Source organism: Temnothorax nylanderi, unplaced genomic scaffold (assembly GCF_030848795.1).
Source record: "Temnothorax nylanderi isolate EJ_2023f unplaced genomic scaffold, tnyl_v1.0 TNYL_tig0077_pilon, whole genome shotgun sequence".
Lineage (NCBI taxonomy): Eukaryota > Metazoa > Arthropoda > Insecta > Hymenoptera > Formicidae > Temnothorax > Temnothorax nylanderi.
In genome coordinates this window covers 184,649-209,790 of record NW_027249139.1, presented here as the reverse complement: position 1 = coordinate 209,790, position 25,142 = coordinate 184,649, and the positions used below count along the sequence as shown (strand labels likewise).

Genomic DNA, 25,142 nt, shown 5'->3' with positions numbered 1-25,142 from the left:
CCACTCCGGACTCGTGTCGGGGTACACGCGTCGTCCATTTCGATCTCGATTAGGCGATGCCGTAGGGATTTTCGACTCACCGGCAGTGAACGAAAATGCGCTTCAACGCAGAGGCGAACGGTCGACTCCGAACTCCGAGCGACGTTCGTGACGGGATAATTTAATTATTGACTCGTGTTTCGCGACAATTCCGAGAATATACGAATTTAGCAGAGGTAAATGATACAAAGTGGATTACAGATTTAAAAGCGAGTTGCACACATCGCACATTTGTTGCAACAACGACATAACTCCAAAAACAAAGTTGTCCAGAAAATAAATTTCAATCCTTTGAATTATTAACCTTTTGTAATATTATTTTTAAATGTGATTTTGGTATAATAACTGATTGCAGAGGAATAAAAATATCTAACTATATATTAGCTCTTTATTCAGTGTATTGAATTCTCACCATTCTTTCGCAAGCAATTAAAAAGTGACAATTTTTTAGTTATGTGTTGTTGTAGTAGCAAATAATATTGTATAATTGTAACTTTTTCAAGAAAAATATTCAAGGATGATATGTAGAATGTTTTTATATCATTTTATTTAAATGACAAGTAGTATAAAAACATTTTTCATATCATCATACATCAATTAAGAAACACAACATTAAAAGTTTATTTTTATGGATCAAACACATAACTCCTATTTTTCTTCTCACCCTATGCTAGCATTAAAGTCTGGTCGTGCGGAAAAAAAAATCTCGTCAAGTCTCTCGCTACGCATAAAATTCATTTTAAAATATTTTAATTCGTGTTCCTCGCGTAAAATGCGAACGTGCGCACCGCCATATCTGCCGCAGCCATACGCGAATGGTCACGTCGACGGTAGACAGAACCTCTATCACGATTCACTCGAGTTACGTATGTATTCGCGATAGCGGTAAAATATTACAAAGAGGCTATCACGGCGATATTGCGTTAATACATCACCGGCGACGCGTGGGAGGTATGTCGCCGGGGCGAAACGCTGACAATGGCTGTAATAAAGCGCGCGACTTATGTAACGACACGAGGGCATCGCTCGTAATTCCGCGCGCCAACGCGTTCTTAATATTTCAGCATCGGACGCGACACTAGAGGCGGGCTACGCCTCGATATGTATATCGAAGGAAAATGTTGCAGCGACCGGTAAACGCATAAATCCGAAGACATTCGCCGATGGGAATTTTAGCGGCGCTAAAAAAAATATATATATATACGATCCGACTTACGGAGACCTTGTTCGATCCACGGTTATGGTGGTGGAACCCTTGTCATGTTTCCACCCAAAAGCAGGTCCCCGCAGGTAGGCAACAAAATATACGCGAGACCCACGAATTTATAGTTCGCCGGTTAATACGTGCCCGGTCCCCTTGACCCGCATGTTCTTCTTACCTTATAAATCTTCGACACGGCTACGGAATATTAAAACATTTCGATCCCCGATCACTTTAAAGAAACGGATCCCACTCCCAGCCGGAAGAGTTTGACCGTATTCGACGTATGCGAACGGCGCGGGGCGCTACGGAATTACTTTTTCGCAACAATGCTCGGCTGCGGGATCGACGAGGATCAATGCAAGTGGATATCGCTGTAAACCCGATTTCTAACGCCCTTTTCCCTGCCCCCCACCTCCTCCGTCGCTAAATCGGAACGTTCGGAACGAGGGTCCCAAGGATTGACTGCTAAAAGGGTTGAGAATAAAAAAGCAACCAGCCCACGTGTAACCGGGAGGGAAAAGTTAGGAGAATACGGTCCCTCCTCGAATTTTCTCCGAGATCCCGAGCGATCTCCCTTCTCTGCCGAGAACATTGCTTTTCTAATTTTTTGATCCGCTTTGAAGTCGTTTTTATGATCGGGGAAGCTCCAATTTTCCACGAGTATCTCCAAGAGGATCGATAAGGCGACCGTCGGCAAGCTAAACAGTCCTTCGCCCTCCTTGTAGCTTATTGAAGATGCGACCCACTTTTTAAAAAACCGGCAATAAAATCGAATTACAAGCGCAAAAAAGCTTAAAGTATTTCTTGAACTAATCTTTTTCATTTCTTTCTTCTCAAGATATTAAAAGTAGATAATAACCACAATGAGGAAACAACGTGAAAACAAGAAATTGAACAAGTTAGAAAAAAAAAGACGTTAGGCTGTAAAAAGTTAACTTCTCGATTAAATGATGTAAGACGCCAGTTCTTTTGACTCCCTCCAGATAATCTTACCTCGCGGAAACAAGTTTTAATTGCATTCTACTTTCCTCATTTTCCGTAAGTCCCCAGGAAGTCCGGGGGATCAATAAAACGAGCGCGTAGCTCCGGAACGAGAGATAGCGTGATGCAGGAATAATACATAATGGGCCGTAAAAATGTACACATGTGTAACAATTACGTTGCCTTGTTCGCCGCGACAAGAACGAGTAAATGTCGAGTGTCGAGGTAGACGAAATTTATTACAAGACACGCCGCAATAAATTTCGCCTATCTCGCGCGTCCCGTGCAAATGCTTCTTTAATTAAAGGCAGGAGGCTGCGCAATAACAGACTACTGACAGATCGAAAAAAATTATCGATTTTTTCATAGAATTCACACATGTTTAATACAGAAGATTGCATATTCGAAAAGTTTCGATTGTATATGTGAAAAGGCAATAAAAATATAAAAGGATTGATGTGACTTAAAATAGTTAACAGTCAAAACTATTGATATTCCATGAAGAGCTAACTAAATAAAAATTAATTTTTACGCGGTTAACAAATATTTAATAAAGCAGCTTATTCCGATTTTTATTTTTTAGCACCTGAAATTCTTTTCGTTTTCGTCCTTATCTTTTTTCTCTAAATAGTAGAGCGACAGGCGAGGCTTTACAACTTTACAGCCACAAGCCTTCTACAGATTAAATAGAGCAGGCCGGACAAGAGCAAAACATGCTTCGGTAATCCATTACGGAAGCTCATAAATTCGGTGAATACGGGGATTTGAAACCGCGAGACCACTTCAAAACTTTAATATCAAAGCTGAAACTACCGACTCAAAGAGAGATGTATTTTTTTGCAATATTTCGCGTCGGCCGAATGCAACTTCGACGAAATACGTGGGTAAGAAAGCTGCGCGAACTCTCGGTGACGGGGGTAAAAAGCGGAGGCACGTACAGGGAGAAAAGTTGTGCAATCCATTATGCGGGTTGCCCGTTTCGACGGACATGGGCAGCGAATCCGTGTGGCGAGCTCATTTTCGGAAGTTACGTCAGGACTGCGTCCGCGAATGGAGACAGATTTTGCGTGATACGTCGCGTTGCGCTTGTTAATAAAAGAAAATAATATATACGACCTACGATGGAAAATTTCAGGTGAAAGATATTTTTTGCGTGGAAAGACATTTCTACTTTAGATAGACTAAATTTCTTGAAACTTTTGTTCATCGAACATGAATGTAGAGATAATGCAAACGTTGCTGTATCAGAAAACTTGAATTGGGGAAATATTGCTGTATACTTTTCGATGGTGTTTCAAAGATAAATTAATTTTCTTTGAATACGGATAAATTGCGCGTGTATAACGGAGACTGCGCGAGTGCAACAAGGTCTAACAAGCCGGTGTAACATGTAATACGTATCACGATTAAATGCACACCACCGCCATTAATGGCTGATCCGATAATCGTACGCCATGTATGATCGAGTGCTTCGGTAAAACATATTAATAAAACTGATTCATAAAGGGGTTACCCGACGCGATATTCGCGCGTGTAAGGAAGAAAGTCGGGCGATCCATTATGCAGCTTGTTCGACATCGTAGGTGCGATCGGCCGGCAAAGCCGCGCTAGGAGATCGGTCGAAATCCATAGATTTAAGACGTAAACTAAGCTGTACGACGTCGACACATGAGCGCAAGCGGGTCGAAAGGGAGTTTTTTCTAAAAGGGCAAACAAGTTCTCGTGTAAATCGTCATGGACCAAATCGGAACAAAGAACGAGGATGCATCCTTTTGTAGCCGCATAACTGGAAAGAGCAAGAAGTCTTTCTTTGAACAAGAAAACAGATTCCACGATCCTCAAGAATAAACCTCAGATTTTAAAAGAGGCATGTTACTCTTCAACGTTTCTTTCTCAAATCCGCAGCTAATCTGTCCCGTAAATCTATTGATGCTGGAAAGTTTGTTTTTTGAATTGCTAGGCACCCGTAAATTGACCACAACCGATTGACCACAAGAATCTAAACCGATTCGAAGATATTTTCCTTCGGACATTCTTTAACTTCTTCTCCAAAATAATAGTAAATAATAGTAAAGAGAATATCATTTTCTGTCTATGTAACGTCAGCTTATGTTTTGTTCAATCACTTGCTACATTTTTAGAAACAGAGAACGGTGAATCCTTTTATTAAAAAATATATATATATTTATAATGTGAAAAGTAGAAGAGATTTAACGTTTCTTTTGTCGCTTCTCTCTCAACACTTAATACTATTATATCGAAAATTGTGAAAATAATATTATTGTTCAACTCGAAACTCTGAACACTATACAGGCTTTTCCTAGCCATTGTGGACATTAGATCGACCTTATATCGTTCGATCTTCACCCCCTACATTTTCATGCGGCGACTTCCGCCACACTCTCCTGCGTATGGACCCTTGACGTTGAAAGGCATTTGCATAGTCCTTTCACGGAGACCTTCTCGCTCCCAGGAATTACGCAAAGCGCGACTTTGTGTTCCTCCACGCTTATAAACCGTAAAATCGTCCTAGCGCGCGGGTGCTCCCGCGCGATTGCGAGGGATTTCCTTAGGACTGTGCAAAATGGGAATTTTGCATTAACGTACTCGAATAACGGGCGACGACAAAAACTTTCTATTACCGCGGAAATTCGCGCGAACTCGTAAGCGTCGTCGAGCAACGTCTCTAAAATCCACCGCGCGCCCGCTCTCTCGCTTTTGCGCTCTTGCGGTCGGTCCGACACCGCTCTCCGGGCCGACATGGCACTTCGATAAAGCGCGTCGATAAAAAACGACTCGCAAGCCGTTGAGATCCCATGCGGGCGCGCGCAGTAAATGCGCGGTGTAGGAAGTAAAGTCGGAGCGATCCATTATCCGAGGCGGTGGCCACGCTCGCGACCGCGAGCGCATTCGAATCGGGGCGAGAGCGCGGCCCCGCACGAGGGGCGCGCTTAGAAGTTACGCCTCGCACATTTTACACCGTCCATTTAACGTCAGGGCGCAACGCCGCCTTGATTCTGACACCGTGTTTGCAGTCCCGCTTAACAGCCCTCCCCGGCCTCCCCACGGAAGTCCCAGGATCGTTGCGGCTTACGTCGAGACGAGCAACGACGCCGATGTGTGCAAGCACGGCCGCGAGTCGCTCTTTTATGAGAGGATGTTGAATTCATTCTCGAGTATGGCTGAAACGTACGTTTTACGGTCCTACGGGAAAATAACGATGCGCCTCTTTCGGTTGACGCGATGCAGCTGCAAAGGTACTAATAAAAAAAAAAGAAAAAGAAAATTGAGGTAAACCATTTGACCAAGTATCACGATGGCGCACAGCATAAATGAGGAAGCAGAAAATGCAGGAGGAAAACTCGAACGATTTAAGATTGATATCATGGATATAATCGTTCATGATTGTGAAACACATCAGAAGTCAAAAAATAGATCTAAAATTTAAAGTTTAAGTTGTAATAAACTAGATTATTTTCACGAATATTCACATATTTAAATAAAAGTGCCAATAAATTTCAATAAACTTAAATGTAATTATAATGTCAAGAGAAGCAGCAGAGAAAAATTGATAAAACAAGATATTCTCTGTCTGTTTTATATGTACTCTCCTAATATTGTATTTAGAGATGTGATGATGTAAATATAAATAGATATTTTAAAGAGCTTAAAAATGCGATGAATGCGTGCATCCTATTTATGATTCCTATTTATGATCTCCATTTAAACGATGCACTCCCTGAATATAATGGGAATATGTAAAAAAGCAGTGAAAGAAATTACAATATTCTTCTTTTCACGACAATTCCATTTCCCGTATCATATTGAGAGGTGCACTTGCAATAAATATTACGGTAACGGATCCTAACTGTCGATCCCCGGCGATTTGAAAAATCCTCAAAGGCAGTAAAAATGCGCGTTATTCATCGCGAATTTATGCCCGAGCATCAGCTAAACGACTGTTTTCTCGCGCGTCGCGGGGAATAACGGTGCCTGCCATCGGCGCTTGATGCAGTACTTCAATAAAACATATCAATAAAGTGGATTCACGCGTATAGGCTTCGGAGAGGGAGGTTTTACGCAAAGGAATGAGGAAGAAAGAAAGGAAGGAAGGAAGGAAGGAAGGAAGGAAAGATCGAAGGAAGCGAGAAAGGAAGGAAAGCAGGAAAGAAGGAAGGAGCGGCAGAAGCAACAAGGAGGAAAGTTGGGCAATCCATTACGCGGCGTCTGCTCCGACTGCGGGTCGGATGCGGCGGGTACGAAACCGTGAGTCCACTCTCGAAGTTGCGTCAAGGCTAAATCCGCAGGGGCGGCCCCTTTGTGGCGATGTCCGCGCTTCTGCATACATTCTCGCCCGATAAATATACCCTTTGGCAGTATAATCCAGCTCCACGCGGATTCCACCGGCACCGGTAGCTTCTGAGAACCTGCCTCGAGCTTTGAGCGAGAACGCGGAGCGGAGGCTGCGCGGAGCCAAGCGCAGAGGAAGAATGGCCCGTCTCGTCTCTTCTCTCCTCTGTCTGACGCGCCCGTGGTTCCTCCCCGACATTTTGCCCTACCACCAACAATCTTTCCCCATATATACCACTTCCACTTCTTCCTCTTCTTCTTTTCCTTCATCTCCTTCTTCATCCGCTTCTCCTTCTTCTTTTTCGTCTCCTTCTTCTTCTTCGTCTTCGTTGTCGTTGTCGTCTTCTTCTTCTTCTTCTCCTCCTCCTCCTTCTCCTCGCTTCTTCTCGCACGGCCTGTTTCCTCCTCGGGGCACCTCTCTCACGCGCCGCTACACACGCACCAACACGCGAGCCAGGAAATTGTTCCTATTCTCTCTTTCGCTTTCTCGTCCCCGCGGCACGACCTACAGATTGCGTACAAATAATCTCCAGAATGCCAAGAGTCGTACCTGTCCGCCCCCAATTCGTGCTCGTTGCGGTGTACTGTGCGGCGATGCCGGCAAGCAACGGCCGCGGAGCCGAAAGCGATTTTCTCGATGGAATTTCCTGAATTTTCGAATCCCCTCCCCTTGCCTCCCCTTGCCTCGTCTGGCAAGCGCCCTTCGAAAGCGGAATGTAATCTAGGGTAATACGGCGCGTAATACGATCGGTATTTTGCGGCTGCGTCTTGACTTCTGGAACGTGTCCACAATTTTCGTGTAACGCACCCGCGCTCGATGAACCCTCCGAGAGTTCACTTGCTCTCGCTGCCGGTCGCGACCAGCCACCATAAAGAGCATTCCACTGTCGTAGACATTCGAACAACGCGATAGACGCGCGATGAACATACGACCGATGCAAGTTTTCGCCGCTCACCGTGGAAAATTGCGTTTGTCGCGCATTCCCGTCTCTTAAATTGGAGAATCGCAACCGGTGTAATATCGGTAAAAGCTTCGAGTTACTAAATACCAATTGTATAACAGACACGATTTAATGAAGACGACAGAAAGATATAAAAAGATAATGGCAAAGCAAAAAAATGCTAGCGTGCGACTAGATCTTGTAATTCTCTCATATGCATCTTTGCTTTGTAGAAAAGAAAGGGGAAAATTCACATATATATTTACTATTCATCTTTAGAATTATCCTCTGTTTTATCGAAGGTCCTTCAATCTGCATAAAGTAAACTTTGTTGTGTGTACAATGTAGAAAATTAAGCTCATCGATATTATAGTAATCGGCGATTTATTTTAATTATCGGATGAGCGACGTTTCCAAGTTCAATTAATCGAACACTCATCATCTCCGTTATTAATGACGTCTCAGTTAACTAGCCGGAGAAAGAGAGATAGGGGTAGAGAGAGAGAGAGAGACATACAATAGAGTCCGAAACGGCGATTTATGGAGCCATAAAGCTTGTCCGTACATGCGTCGCCGGCCGGTTGCACCAGGCAACGACGACTTAAGGGGCTAGCATTTGCTTTTAACGTTCATTCGAGTCGGCCACGGCGCGGATATCGGAAAAAAGTTGCCAATCCCCTTGCTAGAATTCCGACGTGTTTTTGCGGCTGTACCGCGAGCTCGATGGACAATGTGCAGCGTCCCTTCTTGCGAGGGATTAATGCCCGGGGATGTCTACACCTACGAAGCACGCGCTCCCTGTGCTCCTCTCATATCGAGAGAAAGAAATTCGACACACGCGATCGTGCATTTGCCACTATCGAAAGAGAAAGAGAGAGAAAGAGAGAGAAAGCGAGAGAGAGAGAGAGAGAGAGAGAGAGAGAGAGAGAGAGAGAGAGAGAGAGAGAGAGAGAGAGAGAGAGAGAGAGAGAGAGAAAGAACGAGGGCCTCGGGTAATAGGTATACCTACGTCAGACTCCGCGTAATTCGCTTCCATGCCCGAAGGACCCTTCGCGGGCCCTTCGCGGGCCCTTCGCGTATACGACCGGCGAGTCCTCGGGCGAGTATAGTTAAATCCAAACAGGCGAAATTCGACGGTACCACGCGAGTATAATATAGTATTGTAAAGCAATATCTCCCGAAAGGAAGCGATGGCGGTGGTGATGGTGGCGGCAGAGCAAACAGGTTTTTCAAGCGGAACCCCGAACGCGACGACGACGTATGCTTTGCTGCGCGCGGAGCGCAATAAAAATTTTTTAATAAAAAGCCTCACCTGCGCGTCCCGCGGTCGATTTGTTAGCTTCTTTGTGGGAACGCGACGGCGAGAGAAAGAGAAAGGGAAAGAGAGGAAAGGGTTAGAGCTGCCTGAACCGGCGGGGGAGAGGGGACAGAAGTAGAAAGAAAACGGCGCCGTTATGATGCGCGATTGGATTTTGCTGTTTGTTTGGTAGGAGCGTATCGCGTGTCAATACTTTTCCTTTTCGTTCTGTATGTAAATTCGAGCCCCGTGGGGGCGCAAGGGCAGCATCAATCAATGGCAGACGGCGGCTGATTAAAAATTGCGCAACACCATGAATTATTAATGCGACAATAAACGTGCAAATTCCAGTACACCTCCGTCCGCGAAGCATCGCTTCCTATAATGTATGATTGCTTGGCCTTGCCATTTCAAGAAATTTCCTCCCGAAAATTTACAATGCCGAATTATTAAAAAATATGCAATATATCAGCTAACGCTCGATATTTAATAGACTCGTCAGTAAACTATGAGAAGATCTATATGATAGAACGACGAAACGAAAGGATTTTTATATTAAAACGTATGTAAATAAAAATATTTAATTAAAAATTACGATTACATAATTACCTTATAATTTACAAAGGTAGTTAAAAAAATTAGGTACCGATAAGTTTCGCGATTTAAGGGTTAAGATATCAACGAGGATGTGCATCTTCTCGGCGACGCTGTACGTTATTAACGAAATAAAATCTCTGCAATGATAGATTTTTTATGTGTTTGTGGGACAGTCGTGCAAACAGTGTTTTCGAGCGTCTTCTCGCGAGGTGAGGATAAACGACGCCAATAAAAATGACGAGTGTACCGTGCGAATGTGAGACACACAAAAGCAGCGCGGAAAAAGAGAGAGAACGAAGGAACGCGCTTTAAGACCCTCATCAACGCGTAAGCGGTGTTTCGTATAAATCGGAGAGCGGAGTATCCCGCTGTCTTCCGTACGCCGCGGCGCCGCCAACCGCGATATGCCTTCCGCGGTGGAGGCGCGCTCGCTGACGCGCCTGAAAAAAAATCTGAATATTTCGTAAAGCGACGGAGCCAGCGCGGCGGGTCACGTCGTCGTGCTTTAAGGAGGGGGGCTTGGTGGAACCTCCCACGCGGGTAGTTATCTCGGTGACTTAATACCAGGTAATGCGCTCTCCAGTTACATCTCAGGCGATCCGGCTGGCTCTCGACTCGGCCGGGTCGGCTCGCCCTCTTTCGCGCAATAGGTGCCTGACGCACCGAGCCGGCGATCGGTGACCCGCACGGGACGAAAATGGTGGCGAGGGTGAGAGAACGCGGGAGAAAGCAACGGAGAAAGGGGCAAGAGCGAGACAAAGGGGAAAATTGAGAGGAAAGTGGAGAGACGCTCGAGTCACTCAATATTCTTTCCCGTAGACCTATGCGCTATACGAAGCAATCGGGACCCCCTTTTCCCATGGGGAATTATCAGCAACTTATTCGCACCTTATTCGCACCTTCGCCTTAAGCTCGATAACGGCTCGATATCGCGACTACCGTATGTGAGTCGACGGACGCATGTGCGAGAAACAAATGCGCTTACGATCCGATCTGGAGGAGTTTAACTCTTTGCATCGATCGTGCATCTGAGAGATACAAGCTATTTCTGAGATCCAGCTCGGTCTTTCGAACAGAACTTAAAAAGAATCAGACAAAATACGAAGGTAATAAAAACTTTTAGAAAGCTTATAAATTCTTATCATTTTCCACAGATCTCAAATATTTCCTTTATTATCCATCAATTGAGAGGAATAGAGACTCTGTTCTGATATATATTGGTACTTATTGGCTGTACTTTGTTGTACAGATGCATCACGACCGATCTCGTCTCTCCAGAGACATTATCGAGAAAAGATCAAAAGTTGATCCTATTCGGATGTAGAAGTTCGGGTAAGTCCTGTTAGTTAATGGACAAGTTTGTCGTGAGAATCGCGGGGGCTATCAAGATTCGGGATCTAGTCGGCGAGATAGTATAATATACCGACCACGATATCCCACGAGAGATATGCGTGTGTCGTCGATCGCACTATTGTCCACCGGTAAAGATATATAGACGAGCGAAAAAATGGGGACGCTACTTAAAATTCTTGGTGGCCGGGTGCGGCGAAGAAAAATCTCGAGAATTCTCGTCTCTCTTTCTCTTTCTCCTTCCCTCTCTCTCTTTCTCTCTCTCTCGGACGAGAGACTAACGCCTCGTGATCGGACCAGTGGTCGGCTGTCCACACGAGGCGAAGGTCCCTGGAACGATGAGGAGGAGAACGATAGAGGAGACGGTAATTGAAGAATAAAAAACGAAGAACACGGCGAGGAGGTGTCGAAGGAAGTTACCCGATCCTCATGACTGTAAACCCACGACGGACGCCACAAAGCGATTCGAGATCCTTACTTTCGCCAACGGTTTATTATTGACGGGCTTAATGGCGCTCGCGCCCCGCTCGCGCTCATTCTCATTGTGAGGATATTGTCAAAGCTCACACCCAATAACAAGCGAATCTTACGAGTCGAGCGGAAGCACATGCCCGCTCGCTACACAAACCTTCGTGGCAAATGCTTAAATTGACAGCGACAGAAATTCCCTTCGAATAGATTAACTCGCCCAAAAATAGTAAAATGCGCGCAGAGCGAATTGGAGCATGTTGATCGAATAAATAATAGTTGTTTCGAACTATAACTATGTTTAAAGTTATCAAAAATCCGGTCGAGTACATATCGTACTTAAATGTGATGATATAAAAATTGCGAAATACAAACTTTATCTAACGTTTACCGGAATTATTATACATAAAAAAAACTATTATATTTATATTATATTTTTTTATATACAACATTTATCTCGTGCATACTTATTACACAACATTTTCCTTCTCTGTTTACCGCTTTGCTCGCTCCCTTCCATAAGAATATCACGATCCAGTCATTTACTCGATTATTTCAGAGATGCTTAAAGCTCGCGAAATATTCTAACGCTGAGCGTTTGAATCTTAAAGACTATCAAATTACCGCGCGAAGATCCGATACGTGCCCTACCGAAATCCAAGTTTCTCGGAGATCGCTGTCTCGGAATTTATCGCTAATGATCGGCGACACCGCGAGATGCGTTTGCGCGTTCATTGCCGGAGAGAGAGAGCATCGGTGGAGGATCGCACCTAATAAGAATCGCATCGTACGAGCCAGGAAGCGACACGACTTGCCTCGCGAGAGTCACGCGGCGTGCGGTTAACCTATCGACAGATAGAATTTCACTTTGAATGGGTACTCCCCGCGGGAGGAGGATCGTTAACATTACTCTTAACGGTACGTCGCAACGCGTGCGTTGCGCAAATGATAATTGATAGAGAAGGACGGCAGTGGGGTTACTTTGTAAATTTTACGGCCTGCCTTTGCATTGCTAAAACGCCGTCGAGTCCCGTCGAGACCGGCAATAAATGCAGATACAGTAACAGCTATTGTAGTGATGCGCAATGGCAATAGCCGTCAATAGTTGCTCCGATCCCACTCAATCGTAGCGATCGCGCAAGATTGAGTTTACCAAATCCCAACTCATGTAAAAACTTAGATTAAAAGACATGAAATTTTTATGTTTGAATGTAAGTTTGATTCTTTTAAAACTTATTATACCAATAAAATTGTCTAAATTATTTTATAACTTTTTCTTATTATGGTAGAATAGTCGTGAAAATAACATTATATTTAGTATGTACTTGAGATTCGTCGCTTTAATAACGCTGGGTTAAATCTGAGACCTGTGTCTGACAGAAATCTCTTGCTTGGCGCACGCCACGTAAATCGTTAATTGGGAAGCGCTCGAGAAAAGGAATGCAAATCACAATCTGAGTAACTTTAAAAGGACAGTCATTTGGATAATGACGCTCCCGAGAAAAGGTAAATAGGAATGAGTGCGCTCGAAGTAGAGTATAAGTAAAATCTATGACTAAACACCATTTCGGAGTTATATCTCGGTGCAATTAGGATCGTATATTTAGTCCAGCGTTTAACTCACCATTACCTTTCCGATTTGACCGTACACTTTCACCACACGGCACTCTAAGACACGTCGACTGACTATCTCGAAATCCGGCTTGCCCGTAAAACGAAGCACGGCCGAACGACAACTGTCCGGAATTCCGTGCATCGCGCGCTCCCGGTTTACGGCCTCCCCAAAGCCACTGTACTTCAAATCCATCACCGAGATAAGGATCGGTTTTTCAGCGGATAATGTTTCACGTTCGGGAGATACTCCCCCGGCCGATCGTTAATTACCGCCGACGATATACGTCCGAAACTTTTCTATCGCCGGTTTAATGACCATCGGATGGGAGTGGAAGGCAAGACTTTACGACGGGACCGGAGTGGCAGATTGGAGGCGCCTGGCAACCAGGTGGTGGTTCGAAAAGACCGATCCAGTCCACGCCATCTGCTAAATCGTCGCCAGCTAGCGATCTATAATTTTCGCCTCGGACTCTCTGTCTCATGTGGATGAGGATCAATTTTACGATACTTTCGGATTCTGACAAAAACTTGTCCTGGCAAATTAACACCAAACAAGACTCGATTAACATACTACAGAAAGCCAAAATAGCTGCAGCAAATGTTCGATATTTATGCAGATTTCTTCTAACTGCGCAACATCTTAACTGCAGATTGTTGTATTGTAAATATAGTTGTTACTTGTAATGTGTGTGATTTCTTAGCAAATAAGTGAGGTGCGTCATCATCAAAATCAATCAATTATATTAATTATCATCCTTACGTTTAATGTTAATAAAATTTATGAATAATAAAGCTGAGTCTCGATGGGAATTTGCTTCATTTTTGTAAAAGTTCAAATCATAAAACACACTGCATCACTGCATCATCCTCCAACAAATAAGCAAGCTGCTGAAGCTTGTTAATTTTGAGAAGAGTAAATTTTACCTTAGCCCGCCAATTGAAAAATCTGTCTTCGTTAACGCCTAAGTAGGAACCACATTTCACTCTAGAGTACCATAATAATCGCGGAGCCGGGGGCCTTATATTGCCGACGAGGTGGCCATCACAAAATCGGCGCCCGAAGAAGGAAATTATTCCCGAGCCAAGCGGCGAAATGCGTATCCGTCGAAAAGGCGAGTACCGATACCGAAAGATTTCTTTCTTCCTCGTAAACGCATCGTATATGGGGGCACGCTGAAAGGCCGCATAATCGTCGTATGGCGTGTGGCCGAGCATTAACATATAATGGTCACCGTCATTCTTCTCTCCGTCACGTAGGACCCCGTTTAATCATTCTCGGTCATCCCGTCACGTAATCCCCTTTTCGAGCGATTGTCGGGAGAGATTGCCGGGCATTAATTTGAAAAATGCATCACCGTTGGCGGGGGCAGTATGTAAGCTTATTATCCGAAAACACGAAGTTGACCCATCATTCGGCGATTACGCCGCTACCGATAGATCCGTAGGTAGATATACCCGGTGTGCCCGGACGTCTAAAGCAGCGTTTGTCCTCTAATCAATCTCTTTTCTCTCGCTTATACATACATAAGTGGCCTTTACAAATTAAGAGGGTACTTCATCAAAGCCCAAAATTTTTAGTTTTTAAAAATATACTAATTTTCAATATATTTCATTATTTATAAATAAGGTATGTTAAGAATATGATTCAGTGAGTCTTTAAAATAAAATGAGAATTTATGAATATATGTAATATGGTTCTATCTGTAGATTATTTTATTCGTTATTATTAATTAGACTTTATTGGATTTTTATTAATTAAAATAAGATGTTTGTGTCAGTGAGTAATGTGTGTTCGATTTATATGAATATCTTAGAATTCGATGGTATATTTTAGTGAACAATTTGATAAATTTACCGCTAATCTACAATTACCATTAGTGCCGATTCAAGTTGCATATGCTTGGGACGAAATTTCTATTCCGCTCCGAATCATATTTCTGTCGCTCGAAATTATCGGGTTAAGTTTACTTACTACGTCGAATTAAAACGCGAATTAAAACAGTGAACCGGGTTGAAACGGTTGTACTGAGGAGACTCCTAATTCGCATCGATATTGCGAATTTCATAATGTTAAATCGTTTTCATCGCTAAACTCGCGAGTGTATAAATCGACATGTTGACGGCAAGTCAAACGCTTGATTGCAATATTTAACATATCGTATACATCAGAGAATTAATCGTAATCAAATAATTGATTCTTGAACTTTAGCGTTCGTTTTGTGAGTATATATAATGACACAAATTAATTGTTGGAAGAATCTTTAAAATCTTTTGAATAGATGAGACTTCCTCCAGCAATCCTTTTTGACGTATAAAGACAACCCTCTCTCATTCGACAGCCGTTGTTATTATACACCAGTTCTCGTCGCGGTTTACGTCGGGTAATCGATCGATTCGGATAATAATAGTCATAGTGGAAAACGGTACGAAACACAGCTAATAATAACACGGAGGCCCAATGCGACGCCAATTTGAATAACGATCGAGAATTAGAGACGTGACGGACGCGATGCATCTGCACGCGGCCCGCAATCAAGGGTTAACAAGCCGACGCGCGTTCGTATGAAAATCGAATTCGGGATGAATAATTTACACGTAACCCAGGATATATCGCACGCATACATCGCGCCTCGAAGATCTCGCGCATAAATATTCGTCCTCGCCCTCCTCGCCCCCCTCGGGCTGGCGTGCGCGCGGGTATAACCGATGACAGATCGGCGAGGCGAGCTTTGTGTAAAGCGCGTAGGGAAATAATTCGTCCCCTCGACAACTCCGTGACCCTTCCGTTGAGTAACTTTCGCCTTTCTCTCTCTCTCTCTCTCTCTCTCTCTCTCTCTCTCTCCTCCAACGACGTCACAGTACATCTATCCGAGACTTAACGCCTCCGCGTCAAGAAAGTCCATCGTACGCTACGCGAATCCCGAGCCTGCGAAGGGAAACGTTCGTCCTTTCTTGCGCCGCGCGTGTACTCGCATAGCTCCGTTATCTCCGCAAGCGCATCCGCTCCTCACCTCATCTAACGTGAATAGGCGAGAGAGCCCGCGTGAAAACCGATTACTCTCCAACCCCGCATGCGTCCACCTAAGTAAATGCACGCGCGTGTGCGTGCATGAGAACTTAATCCAGCTGCGTAAAACACACGAATCTTTGGAACTCGTCTCGGCGTAAACGCCGACGTGTGGCGTTAGAAAAAAAAAAAAAAAAAAGAATCGTGTAACGCGCGACACGCGGCAATTTGTCACCTTCTCTGTTACGGTATTCGCTATTTATCATTTCGTCTATCTTTTACATCGTTAAGATACGCTGAAGCGCGGACGGTTATAAATCTCCGCGATCCTTATTAAGATTAGGCTATTCTCATACAGAGTTATTACGTGATACCACTCACATTGTACACGTGAACATAAAATTTCGTAAATAACATTACGACGCGAAACGTTATTATTGATAGCTCATTAAAACTACTTTTATAAATTGTGAAACGCGCAAACATAAAATAATGGAGGACCACGTAGTACATGTACCTCTCTTTATGGAGGATAATTACGCGTAAAGCTTGTTTTACATCCAAACAACTTCTACTTTTAATATCGTTTAACAGCGGGCAGCCCAAAAGTAAGAGTGCTTATGTAACAACTTGAAGCGTATACGAGCCGTCGTTAGGAAATTGGTATCATCAGAGCCGGAATAGCAGAGTGGAAAGAAGTTTCCAAGATGTTGGTATCGGTAGGCGCATCCATATTACCCTATTACTTTTACTAGATCGCTCTATCGCGGATAATTCCTTAAGAACGGTGCGGCATTTTTCCCGTTTCTCATCAAATCCCGTTTATCTTGCCGTTCGCCCGGCGGCTTGAATATTTGTTGGCGGATGTATAATTTTGCATCCCAAATCAACAATTAATCGGCTTGGGAATGCTTTACGATATCATCCAATCCGCCGCAGTCTCCAGAGGCCTTCGCCTATCTGCCGGTCGGTCTATATCGTGATGCATTGCCTCATAGACGACGTAATTACAATCTAACTAGAAGCCTGAATATTTCACGGACGGACGGACGGTACAATGTTGCATCTCAAATCGGCAAGTGCGCGATTAACGATAACGTCGAACCGGTATTTCTCCGATTCCAGCGCGTCACTTCGCATCTCGCCCGTCGTCGAAGCCGCCCGTAACGAACTGGAAGCATTAATATAATACGGACAGTAGATATAGATACATCTAGAATGGCCAATAAAAGTTGGCCAACGTCAGCGGAATGTACACTAATTTCAATCTATCGTACGTTGTATCCCGTACCACCGCTATAGCGGGGCGCGGAATGGCGAACGCGCAAACGATCAGTTCTGTTGCCGCAATTAGTCACCGTCGCATTTTCAGCGATATTGGAGCAGGCGCGAGGCGGAGCGAGACGGAGGCGTTCGGTATGCAAATAAAGCTAAAATGAAGAATATCGTACTGTCATGTTCACCGAGTTGTGAAAACCTTCGATCGAGAAATAACAGATAACTAATGGCAATACACGTTTCCTCGAAAGGCGCTTCGAGTTATTTGGCAAGCTGTCGGCATTAGTCATCGACGTATAATTTCATAATTGCTTTATTAGCGCGCGTAACGTTACCGGCGTATTGGTAATATCTTGGAACTATTTTAAACCGTATCTAAATGCGTGCCGGGAGATTATCGATTTTACGTGTGTGAAAATTAATGAGCCCCGGACCAACGGATGTTCCAGAATCGATTACGATAGTGCTCGGTCGCCGTTGCATCTCGCGACGGAGGCCAACGGCAACGGCTCCGCTACAAGTCGGCGCTGACCTAATAGCGATATGTGCCACTGGACCATTTGTCTCCACGGAACGGGGGGTCCGGCGCTAAGCAATCGCTTCGTTGACGCTCCTTCCTCACGGGCCGACGGTCGTGGCGATAGCCGGGATGAGAAATCACGTGGATCATGCGGCGGACTGTACCCCAGATAGACTATATCGACAAGGTACCCTACCGCGTTGCCGACACGAGGGGCACTGTAAATGGTAAAGACACCGGCGTGGAGGGCAGAGGAGGCCCGTGGACGTACGCGCGTGTGTGCGGGGCACCGCCGCGTGCACGGACAGGCCCGAAAGTGGTCACGGGAAAGGTATCGGTGCGTTAAGGCCAAGACTGGATTCCGCGGGGCGAGGCCGGCTCGTTGGCGGGTAGGAGTGTACAAGGTCTTCGATACCTCGTAAATTACCACTCGGAGCCCCCCCCGTCCCCCCTTCCATCCGTCCGTCCGCCCGCCGTCCAGTTCTCGGCTCTCGGCTAATGTTAAGCTGCCTACGTTTTCGTTCCAACGAGGGAAGACTCTGAGGAGATGTGCCCTCCTCCCGCCCCCCTCGTTTCATCGGGACTCTATGAAAACACTGCCCCGAGTCCTCCGGGGGGGAGATAGCTTTCGGACATCGCGGCTGACTTCGAAATTGGTGGAACGACGCGCGCGCGTTGACACTTTCGCGGATATAGGTCTGCAATCCTAGACATTTCTTGCACGCTGCATCGCAATATCGATCTACAATAACGGATCTATTCTTGAAATTAATCCTGTGAGATGTTATTTCATTTTTCTCATGTATAAGAATTTTTAAATACGTTGAGAATTAATACTCTTTATATTTTCTAGTAAAAATTAATATATTTAGCTAAAAATTTTATATGAAATTAATATTTTAGATAATAAATTATCATGAGAAAGCACGTTCCTTCTATGTTTCTTAATACTCTTCGCGAGAAAGGAATTTGGAAGAAATTTTGCGTTAAAATTTCTACTTTCGTCGTACACATAACATACGTATCATGACTTTCGCAATTTTAGCGAGATTGTGCCCAGCTAGGAGACAATATCGCGAATTCGCGCACTACTAACAATAAGCCGCATCTCGCTCCGAGTAGCTGGGATTTTTGCCGATGTCGGACAAATCCGATCCGATTGGAATGTCAAGAAGCCCGTGTCGAGTCTTCAGCTTCAGAATCGCGATACCGCTGCTCTAAAGTGCATCCGCTCGCAAAAAAATGTCCGTAGCGCCGCGGCGCGCGGGCCGACCGGGACGAATATTTGAAGGGGGTGGGGGTGGGAGGGGAGAAATGCATATTCAAGATCGTAACGATGCAATTTCGATGGCGCATACATAATGAGAGCCTCGAGAGCGGTGCGCCGCTCTTGCCCGGTTAATATCAACCTTTCTGCACAATGGTCCTATCACGAGAGGACTCGGAAGAAATTTCGACGTAACCGATGGCGGTTGCATTGTCATACCTCAAGCTTCGCTCAACAAAGACCGCCTGTGCAACGGCGGTATTGCTGCCGCCGTTGCTGCTTCTGGCTGCTGTTGCTGCAGCGCTGCCGAGGGGAACGAACGAAAGTGCGGTATTGACGTCGAAAAAGGAAGAACAACGACATAATCTCGAATCATCATGCGAGATGAGTATCTGGCCGCGCGGCGCGGCGCGGCGCGGCGCGGCGAGGCCGTCCCGAGAGAAGCGTGATTTTACCTACTCGTTAAACGTTGAACGAGGCTCCTCGCTTCCGGTGAACCCCCCGCGGTACCTTCGTGTGCGTTTCGATACGGATTGTCGATGCTAAATCGTCCGCGCGGCTGTTAACACGTACGCGCGTTATCCGCGCGAGACACGAGAACCGCCGGGAACAATAACAGTTGCGCGGCGATGTATCGAAAGTTATTCGATTACACGGCTCAATTACGATAAGCTCAATTACGACGTTATTATAGTTTAATGCAGAACGCGGCTGTTAATGGATGGATGCATAACGCGTCTATTATGATGAGAAACCGCGTCATTCGTAATATATTCTATAAACGCTGTTGTGTAAACGTCAAAACATGTTCCGTATCACACGGTGTCACCAATATTTGGCTACTACCTATAGAGCCTTACGCCAAATCGTGCGTAATGTACAATATCGAAGTTTTTTCTTCTAAAATAAGAAATATATTTCGAAGCTACTGTCTCATACGATAAATTCTCCCTTCTCTCTTTCCTCCTTTTTTTTTATCCTCACTCTCTATCTTTTTGTTCTTACTTTATTTTTCTTCTTCTCTTATCGCGGGACGCCGCAAAAATCGCTTCGAGCCGCGATAAAAGCACGCCGGGTTATCCTCGCGTCAATTAGCGCGATCGCGCACCGGGGGGAATTTCGCCGTGTTCCCCGACGGCGTGCCCGGTTCGCGCCTCGAGGGAGCGTCATCGCCGCATTACGGCCGAGTAATCTCCTTTATCGTGTCCGGATCCTGATTAATTTAAAAATATGCACGCGTTAACGACGCGTACGGTATATCGCGAGCAACGGGCACGCATTATCGCGCGCGAGGAGACGCGAGGAGGCGCGAAAAGAGAAAGAGGAGAGAGAAGGAGGAGAGGAGACGGCGAGCGCGGGACCAGCCTGGCTCGCGAGATCCTGCGAAGGACATCCGCGTGCTGGAAGAACCCCACGCGCGCGGATGTTACCACGGCCGGCTAACTTCCCCCCTGTAACAACGGAGGAGAAAGATCGCGGACGGGGGGAGGAGGGGAAGGGGACCCTGCGCGCGTGAAGTCAGCTTTACGACAATATAATTTTGGAAGCGACACACGGACGGCGTGGAATGCGACGATCGGAGTCAACGAACGGCGTATAGAAGTCTTCGATACGTCGTAAATGGCCCCCCGTCCCTCCCCCGACCCGTCGCTGCGCTCCTGATCGTACACGGACCTCTCCTCTTGGGCAGAGGAGGCTTATACAGGGTGTTTCGTGAATACGCCACGCGGGCGTGTCCCTCGAGATAAGTCGATCGTGGATCTTCCTATCGCGGAGAGCTTCGTACCACTTCGTGGTAGGATCATAAAATTGCTTAACAAATTGAAAGCGAAAACGGAAAAGACTCTCTGAACAATAACGCTTCAGACATAAACGATCAATCTATGAGCTTTGCTTTCGAGATATTTTTACTTGAGGTTCAATTATCAATTTCTGAGCCAAAGACCTGAAGAATGGAAGGGAAAGAAGGCGATCAATGAAACTTTCATTGCGGAGAAACTGTCTTCAAATCCACGTAAATTCCCCGAAAGTTTGGAGAAATTTCACAAATGCCCTGTGCATTGTCACGTGCACGATGCAACTGCCTACGGACGACGAAAAATCGACGTCGTCGGATCCTGAAAACGCCGTCGACACGATCGGCCGGTCTCGTCGTCGGCAAACAGAGCTCGGTGACTCTACGTTATATGGCCTATCGAGAGGACGGCGGAGGAGGTCGAGGCGATACCCACCGTGACGGCCGGCGTCTTCGGGAGGATACATCCATAAATTTCGGCGCACCGGATATTCCCCGGGAATATTCGACTGCATAGGTTGGATCAATAACCGCATAAAGTACGGGAAGAAAGAGCGCAGCGCGGCACGTATTCGCAGTATTCGGTCTCAGAGCGTGAACGTGCGTGGACTGGGGAAGGAGTCCACGGAGATCGGAGTAAAATAGAACCTCGCGATCACGTCGCTCTGTTTTTCCTCGATGCAACAAGGAGAAAACGCGCGAGGCAACCTTTACGCACTTTTTGTTCCGCCGTAACTTCGCGCGCCGTTCGCGGATATGATCAAAAGTGCATGTGAAATTGTTGCCGAACATTTCCGCGGTACGTGACGGCAGGCAGGCGGCCAGGCGAGAGATGACAATGTCAGAGAAAAGAATTCACACAATCATGTCAATCCGGACGGTGTCATTGTTTAGAGACTCTTCCGGAAGATCATATAATAATTCTTGACGATCTTTCCCCTTTTCATAATCCGTAATTGTAAATTCGCGTCGCGTATCGTCAAATTGTAAAAAAACAACGGATATTTCTGAATTCATGTTTATATTAAAAATTTAAGAAGTGTTTCGACAGTATTTTAAAAAGAGACGACTTACAAAGAGTCAATACCATACCGATCTTTCATATACATTATTAAATTCCGAGCATTCTAACGTAGGAAGGAGCGGCTGCTCTTACCTAGATAAGGTACCAAGGGACATCCCGGTGCGACGTACCGTTACTGGAGCGAAAAGGATGGTACCGTAAAAATTGGAACGGGAGAAACGTCCCATAAAGTATTGTTTTACTTTCGGTGCGTTTCCCGATAAAATCGCGGCTAACCCGTCGGCGAGTCTCGTTTGAAATCGAGAAGAAACTGATGGTCCGTAAAGAGCACGCCGCGAACAGTCCATCTCGGACGTCCCGATTATATCGGGTGGGTCGGTGCTCGCGCCCGAAGCGCTGCCAAGGGGGCTGCTTCAGAAAGAGAGAAAAAGAGAAAGAGAGAGAGAGAGAGAGAGAGAGAGAGAGAGAGAGAAAAGAGGCGAAGGAAAAAGAGAGAGACCCCTATTGTTGTGCTTAATTTAGCGTTAAATTGTTTACATCTCATTAATCGCGCGGCAGACAACAACGGTGGGACCTTCGGTGCAGCAAGAGACCGTCATGATCATCGATGCCAATCATGGGAAGAAGGGCGTGATTCACTTCCCCCCTCGGACATCAATTCGTCTATTGCCACGTTCCCGATTCCTCGCACGATCGAAACGCATCCGTTTACGCTTCGTAATTCCACGTTGGGTCCGATCGAAAGACTTTTTTCCGATTAAGAGATACAAGTAAAAAAATTAGTTTAATTACTCTGTTCATTATTCTGTTCCAGACCTATGTGCATATCTTGCTTTATTCTTTTTTAGTCTGTTCTATTCGCTAAACGATTAGCGAAAGAGTCAACTCAAGAATAGACTAAAACAAGATAGTTACTGTATTAAATACGTTTATAGGTCTGGTTCTTATCCCTCTCCTTCTTGTTATCTTTAAATCAAGTTGTACTCTTGAATTTTGTTCCTCCTCGAATTTTTACTGCGCTATAGAAACGTTTACTCATAGAAATGTGTGTACATGAGTGTATATGCGAGTGTGTTGAGACTTGGACTCCTGAATTCGCTAAGCCTAAATGGTTGTGCGCATCGGTTATCCCGGGAATCTGGACAGATCTCTCTTCTCGCCCTATATGCCCTATTTCGCGTCGATGAAATCAGTGTTCGAAACAACGTCTACTTGCTCCGACCGATTTCGTCGAGTTTGCAACGCGGTAGTAACACAGTTAAGCCGCGTTAGTACGCGAATGATATCGGTTTCGATTACGCATCGAGCACCGCGTAGGCCGTAAGGAGATAGTCGGATTTCCGCCGTAAATATTACGTTAATCTTCTTAGCTCAGTTGGTGACAAACGAAATTGTTCGCAAGGATGACATGGGCGAGTATGTTTAAAAATAATAATAATAAAAGGCAATATAGCGAAGATATTAGGGAAGATCGTGAAGAAAAAATAAATATTCTCCTTACAAGGCACGATTGCACAATGTTCCCAAAATCAATGAAATATCTGTCAGTTATCTCATACGAAAATCGTATATATTCAGGTCAAATACCAGTTTTATGACTTTTTACACACGCATGTTAAAGTACACGATAAAATGTAAAATTTGATTAATATCGCTAGGTCTAGTATGATGCGTAATAAAGAACATGGACGTCCATGCACGTCTTGATAAACACATCTCATAAAATTAAAATACTCGGCAACGATTTATTTGCCGATATAAAGCTACAAAAATACCCGTTTACATCGGCGGTCGTAAAATATTTTTAACGGCGTGGCTTTTCTGTCGCCGCTTTAGTAAGCTCGTAAGGGTTTACGGGCTATGATCATAGTATAATTTCACATAATGAGAACTCTGGTACTCGATCGGACGGGGGATACGGCGTACTATCTACACGGAATCTCATGTTATCGGCTTTCAATAAGGTTGATAAAGTCAGCCATAGGGAGACGCGAGGAGAGAGAGTATCAAACGCCTATAAAGGAGATGCACCTCGCGAATAATTCACTCATTATCTGCATCATCTCCTTTCTACTTCAGCAATTTCCAGAAAACGTTGGAAGACTTAGATACACGTGTTTTAGTAAACACGGATATATCGCGAATCTAATTTCTTAGGATCTCCGTATCTCCGTTTCGATCCACATGATACTACAAATTAAATGTCGCGCGATTAATAATTAATTCGTCAATTTTAGCTTTTGTTAAATTGATACTGTGCACAGATATTTGCATAACGTGCACATTACGGTTAAAGAAAAATAATTACGTAGGGTGGAAAATTTTGCAAACATATTCTTCGATTTGCCAATTTTCAAGCATTGTAGCTTTGAAAACAAATACGATTTATATAGGTAATTAATTGAAATCCATTGACTCACCGGTTAGATGACTTCCAGTGAATTCGAAATCGTCGTCTTGGTCCCAGTGCTTCAAACTCAAGTTTGACAAGGACGTTGCGTTGGCAAACTCCAAGTTTGCAAAATGCCAATCCAATATCTGCCGATCCTTCGATGATAAGTAGACGTCACTGTATTAAAAAAAAAGGAAATTTATATCAAACTTATTTATATATAACGTTGAGAACAGCATGTGTATAGAATATATAATGTATATTTACCTGGGAGGTGATGCCTCTAACTCTTGTAATTTTGCTTCGATTTCTTTCTGCTGATCTGATAACTGATCCCACTCCTAAAGAATAAAAGAAATGAGCATATTACACATTTTATATTTGTCTTATTTATAATTTTGCCACAAAATTGTATCTTTCATTAAATTATGTACCTTGCAAGCATTATGGAGATCACGCAGCTTAGATCGGAGCACAAATTCCTGTGTTATATCTCGAGTTTGTGATTTATTTTCTGCCATTTCCTTGTATTGTTTATTCAATTCCATTAAACGATCCATAATGGAGATCATCTGCGACATAAATTTAGTCATCATTTAATCAAAACTTTATATAAAATCAGAAAATATTTCATCAAACGATAATTTTCAATTATACGTACTCTATGCTGATTAGTGATTAGCCGTCCTTGCAACGAGAGTACAGACCGCAGATGCGCTACTTGACGCTGCTTTACGCCCTGTTCTTGTAAACGTATTACCCATTCTAATGCTTGGCCTAAAGATACTGGACGCGTATTACCCCCTTGCCCTCCAGATCCTGCACTATTTACGTAATTAAAATCCAGTTGATGCGAGAGATAAGAAGTCGCTTCTAGTAATCTGTTAAATTCTCTCTCAACCATTTCATCTTTATCTTTGGGAACCTGCAAAAGATATAAAACATACTGCTTTTAAACTGTGTGGCATATAATTAATATATATTAACGTAATTATAGAATAATTGTGTGTTTCATTTT

General features: G+C 44.5%; 1 protein-coding gene across 1 annotated transcript in view; it reads right to left on the bottom strand.

Moving 5' to 3' along the window:
• Su(var)3-3 (lysine-specific histone demethylase Su(var)3-3) overlaps positions 1-25,142 on the bottom strand; it is a 101,670-nt gene that overhangs the window by 74,415 nt on the left and 2,113 nt on the right. Inside the window, exons 7-10 of the mRNA XM_071709461.1 lie at positions 24,786-25,049; positions 24,559-24,696; positions 24,392-24,465; positions 24,153-24,301 (exon numbers count right to left, since the gene is read on the bottom strand). Coding sequence (XP_071565562.1) covers positions 24,153-24,301; positions 24,392-24,465; positions 24,559-24,696; positions 24,786-25,049 — 625 coding nt within the window. The remainder of the gene's footprint in view (positions 1-24,152; positions 24,302-24,391; positions 24,466-24,558; positions 24,697-24,785; positions 25,050-25,142) is intronic.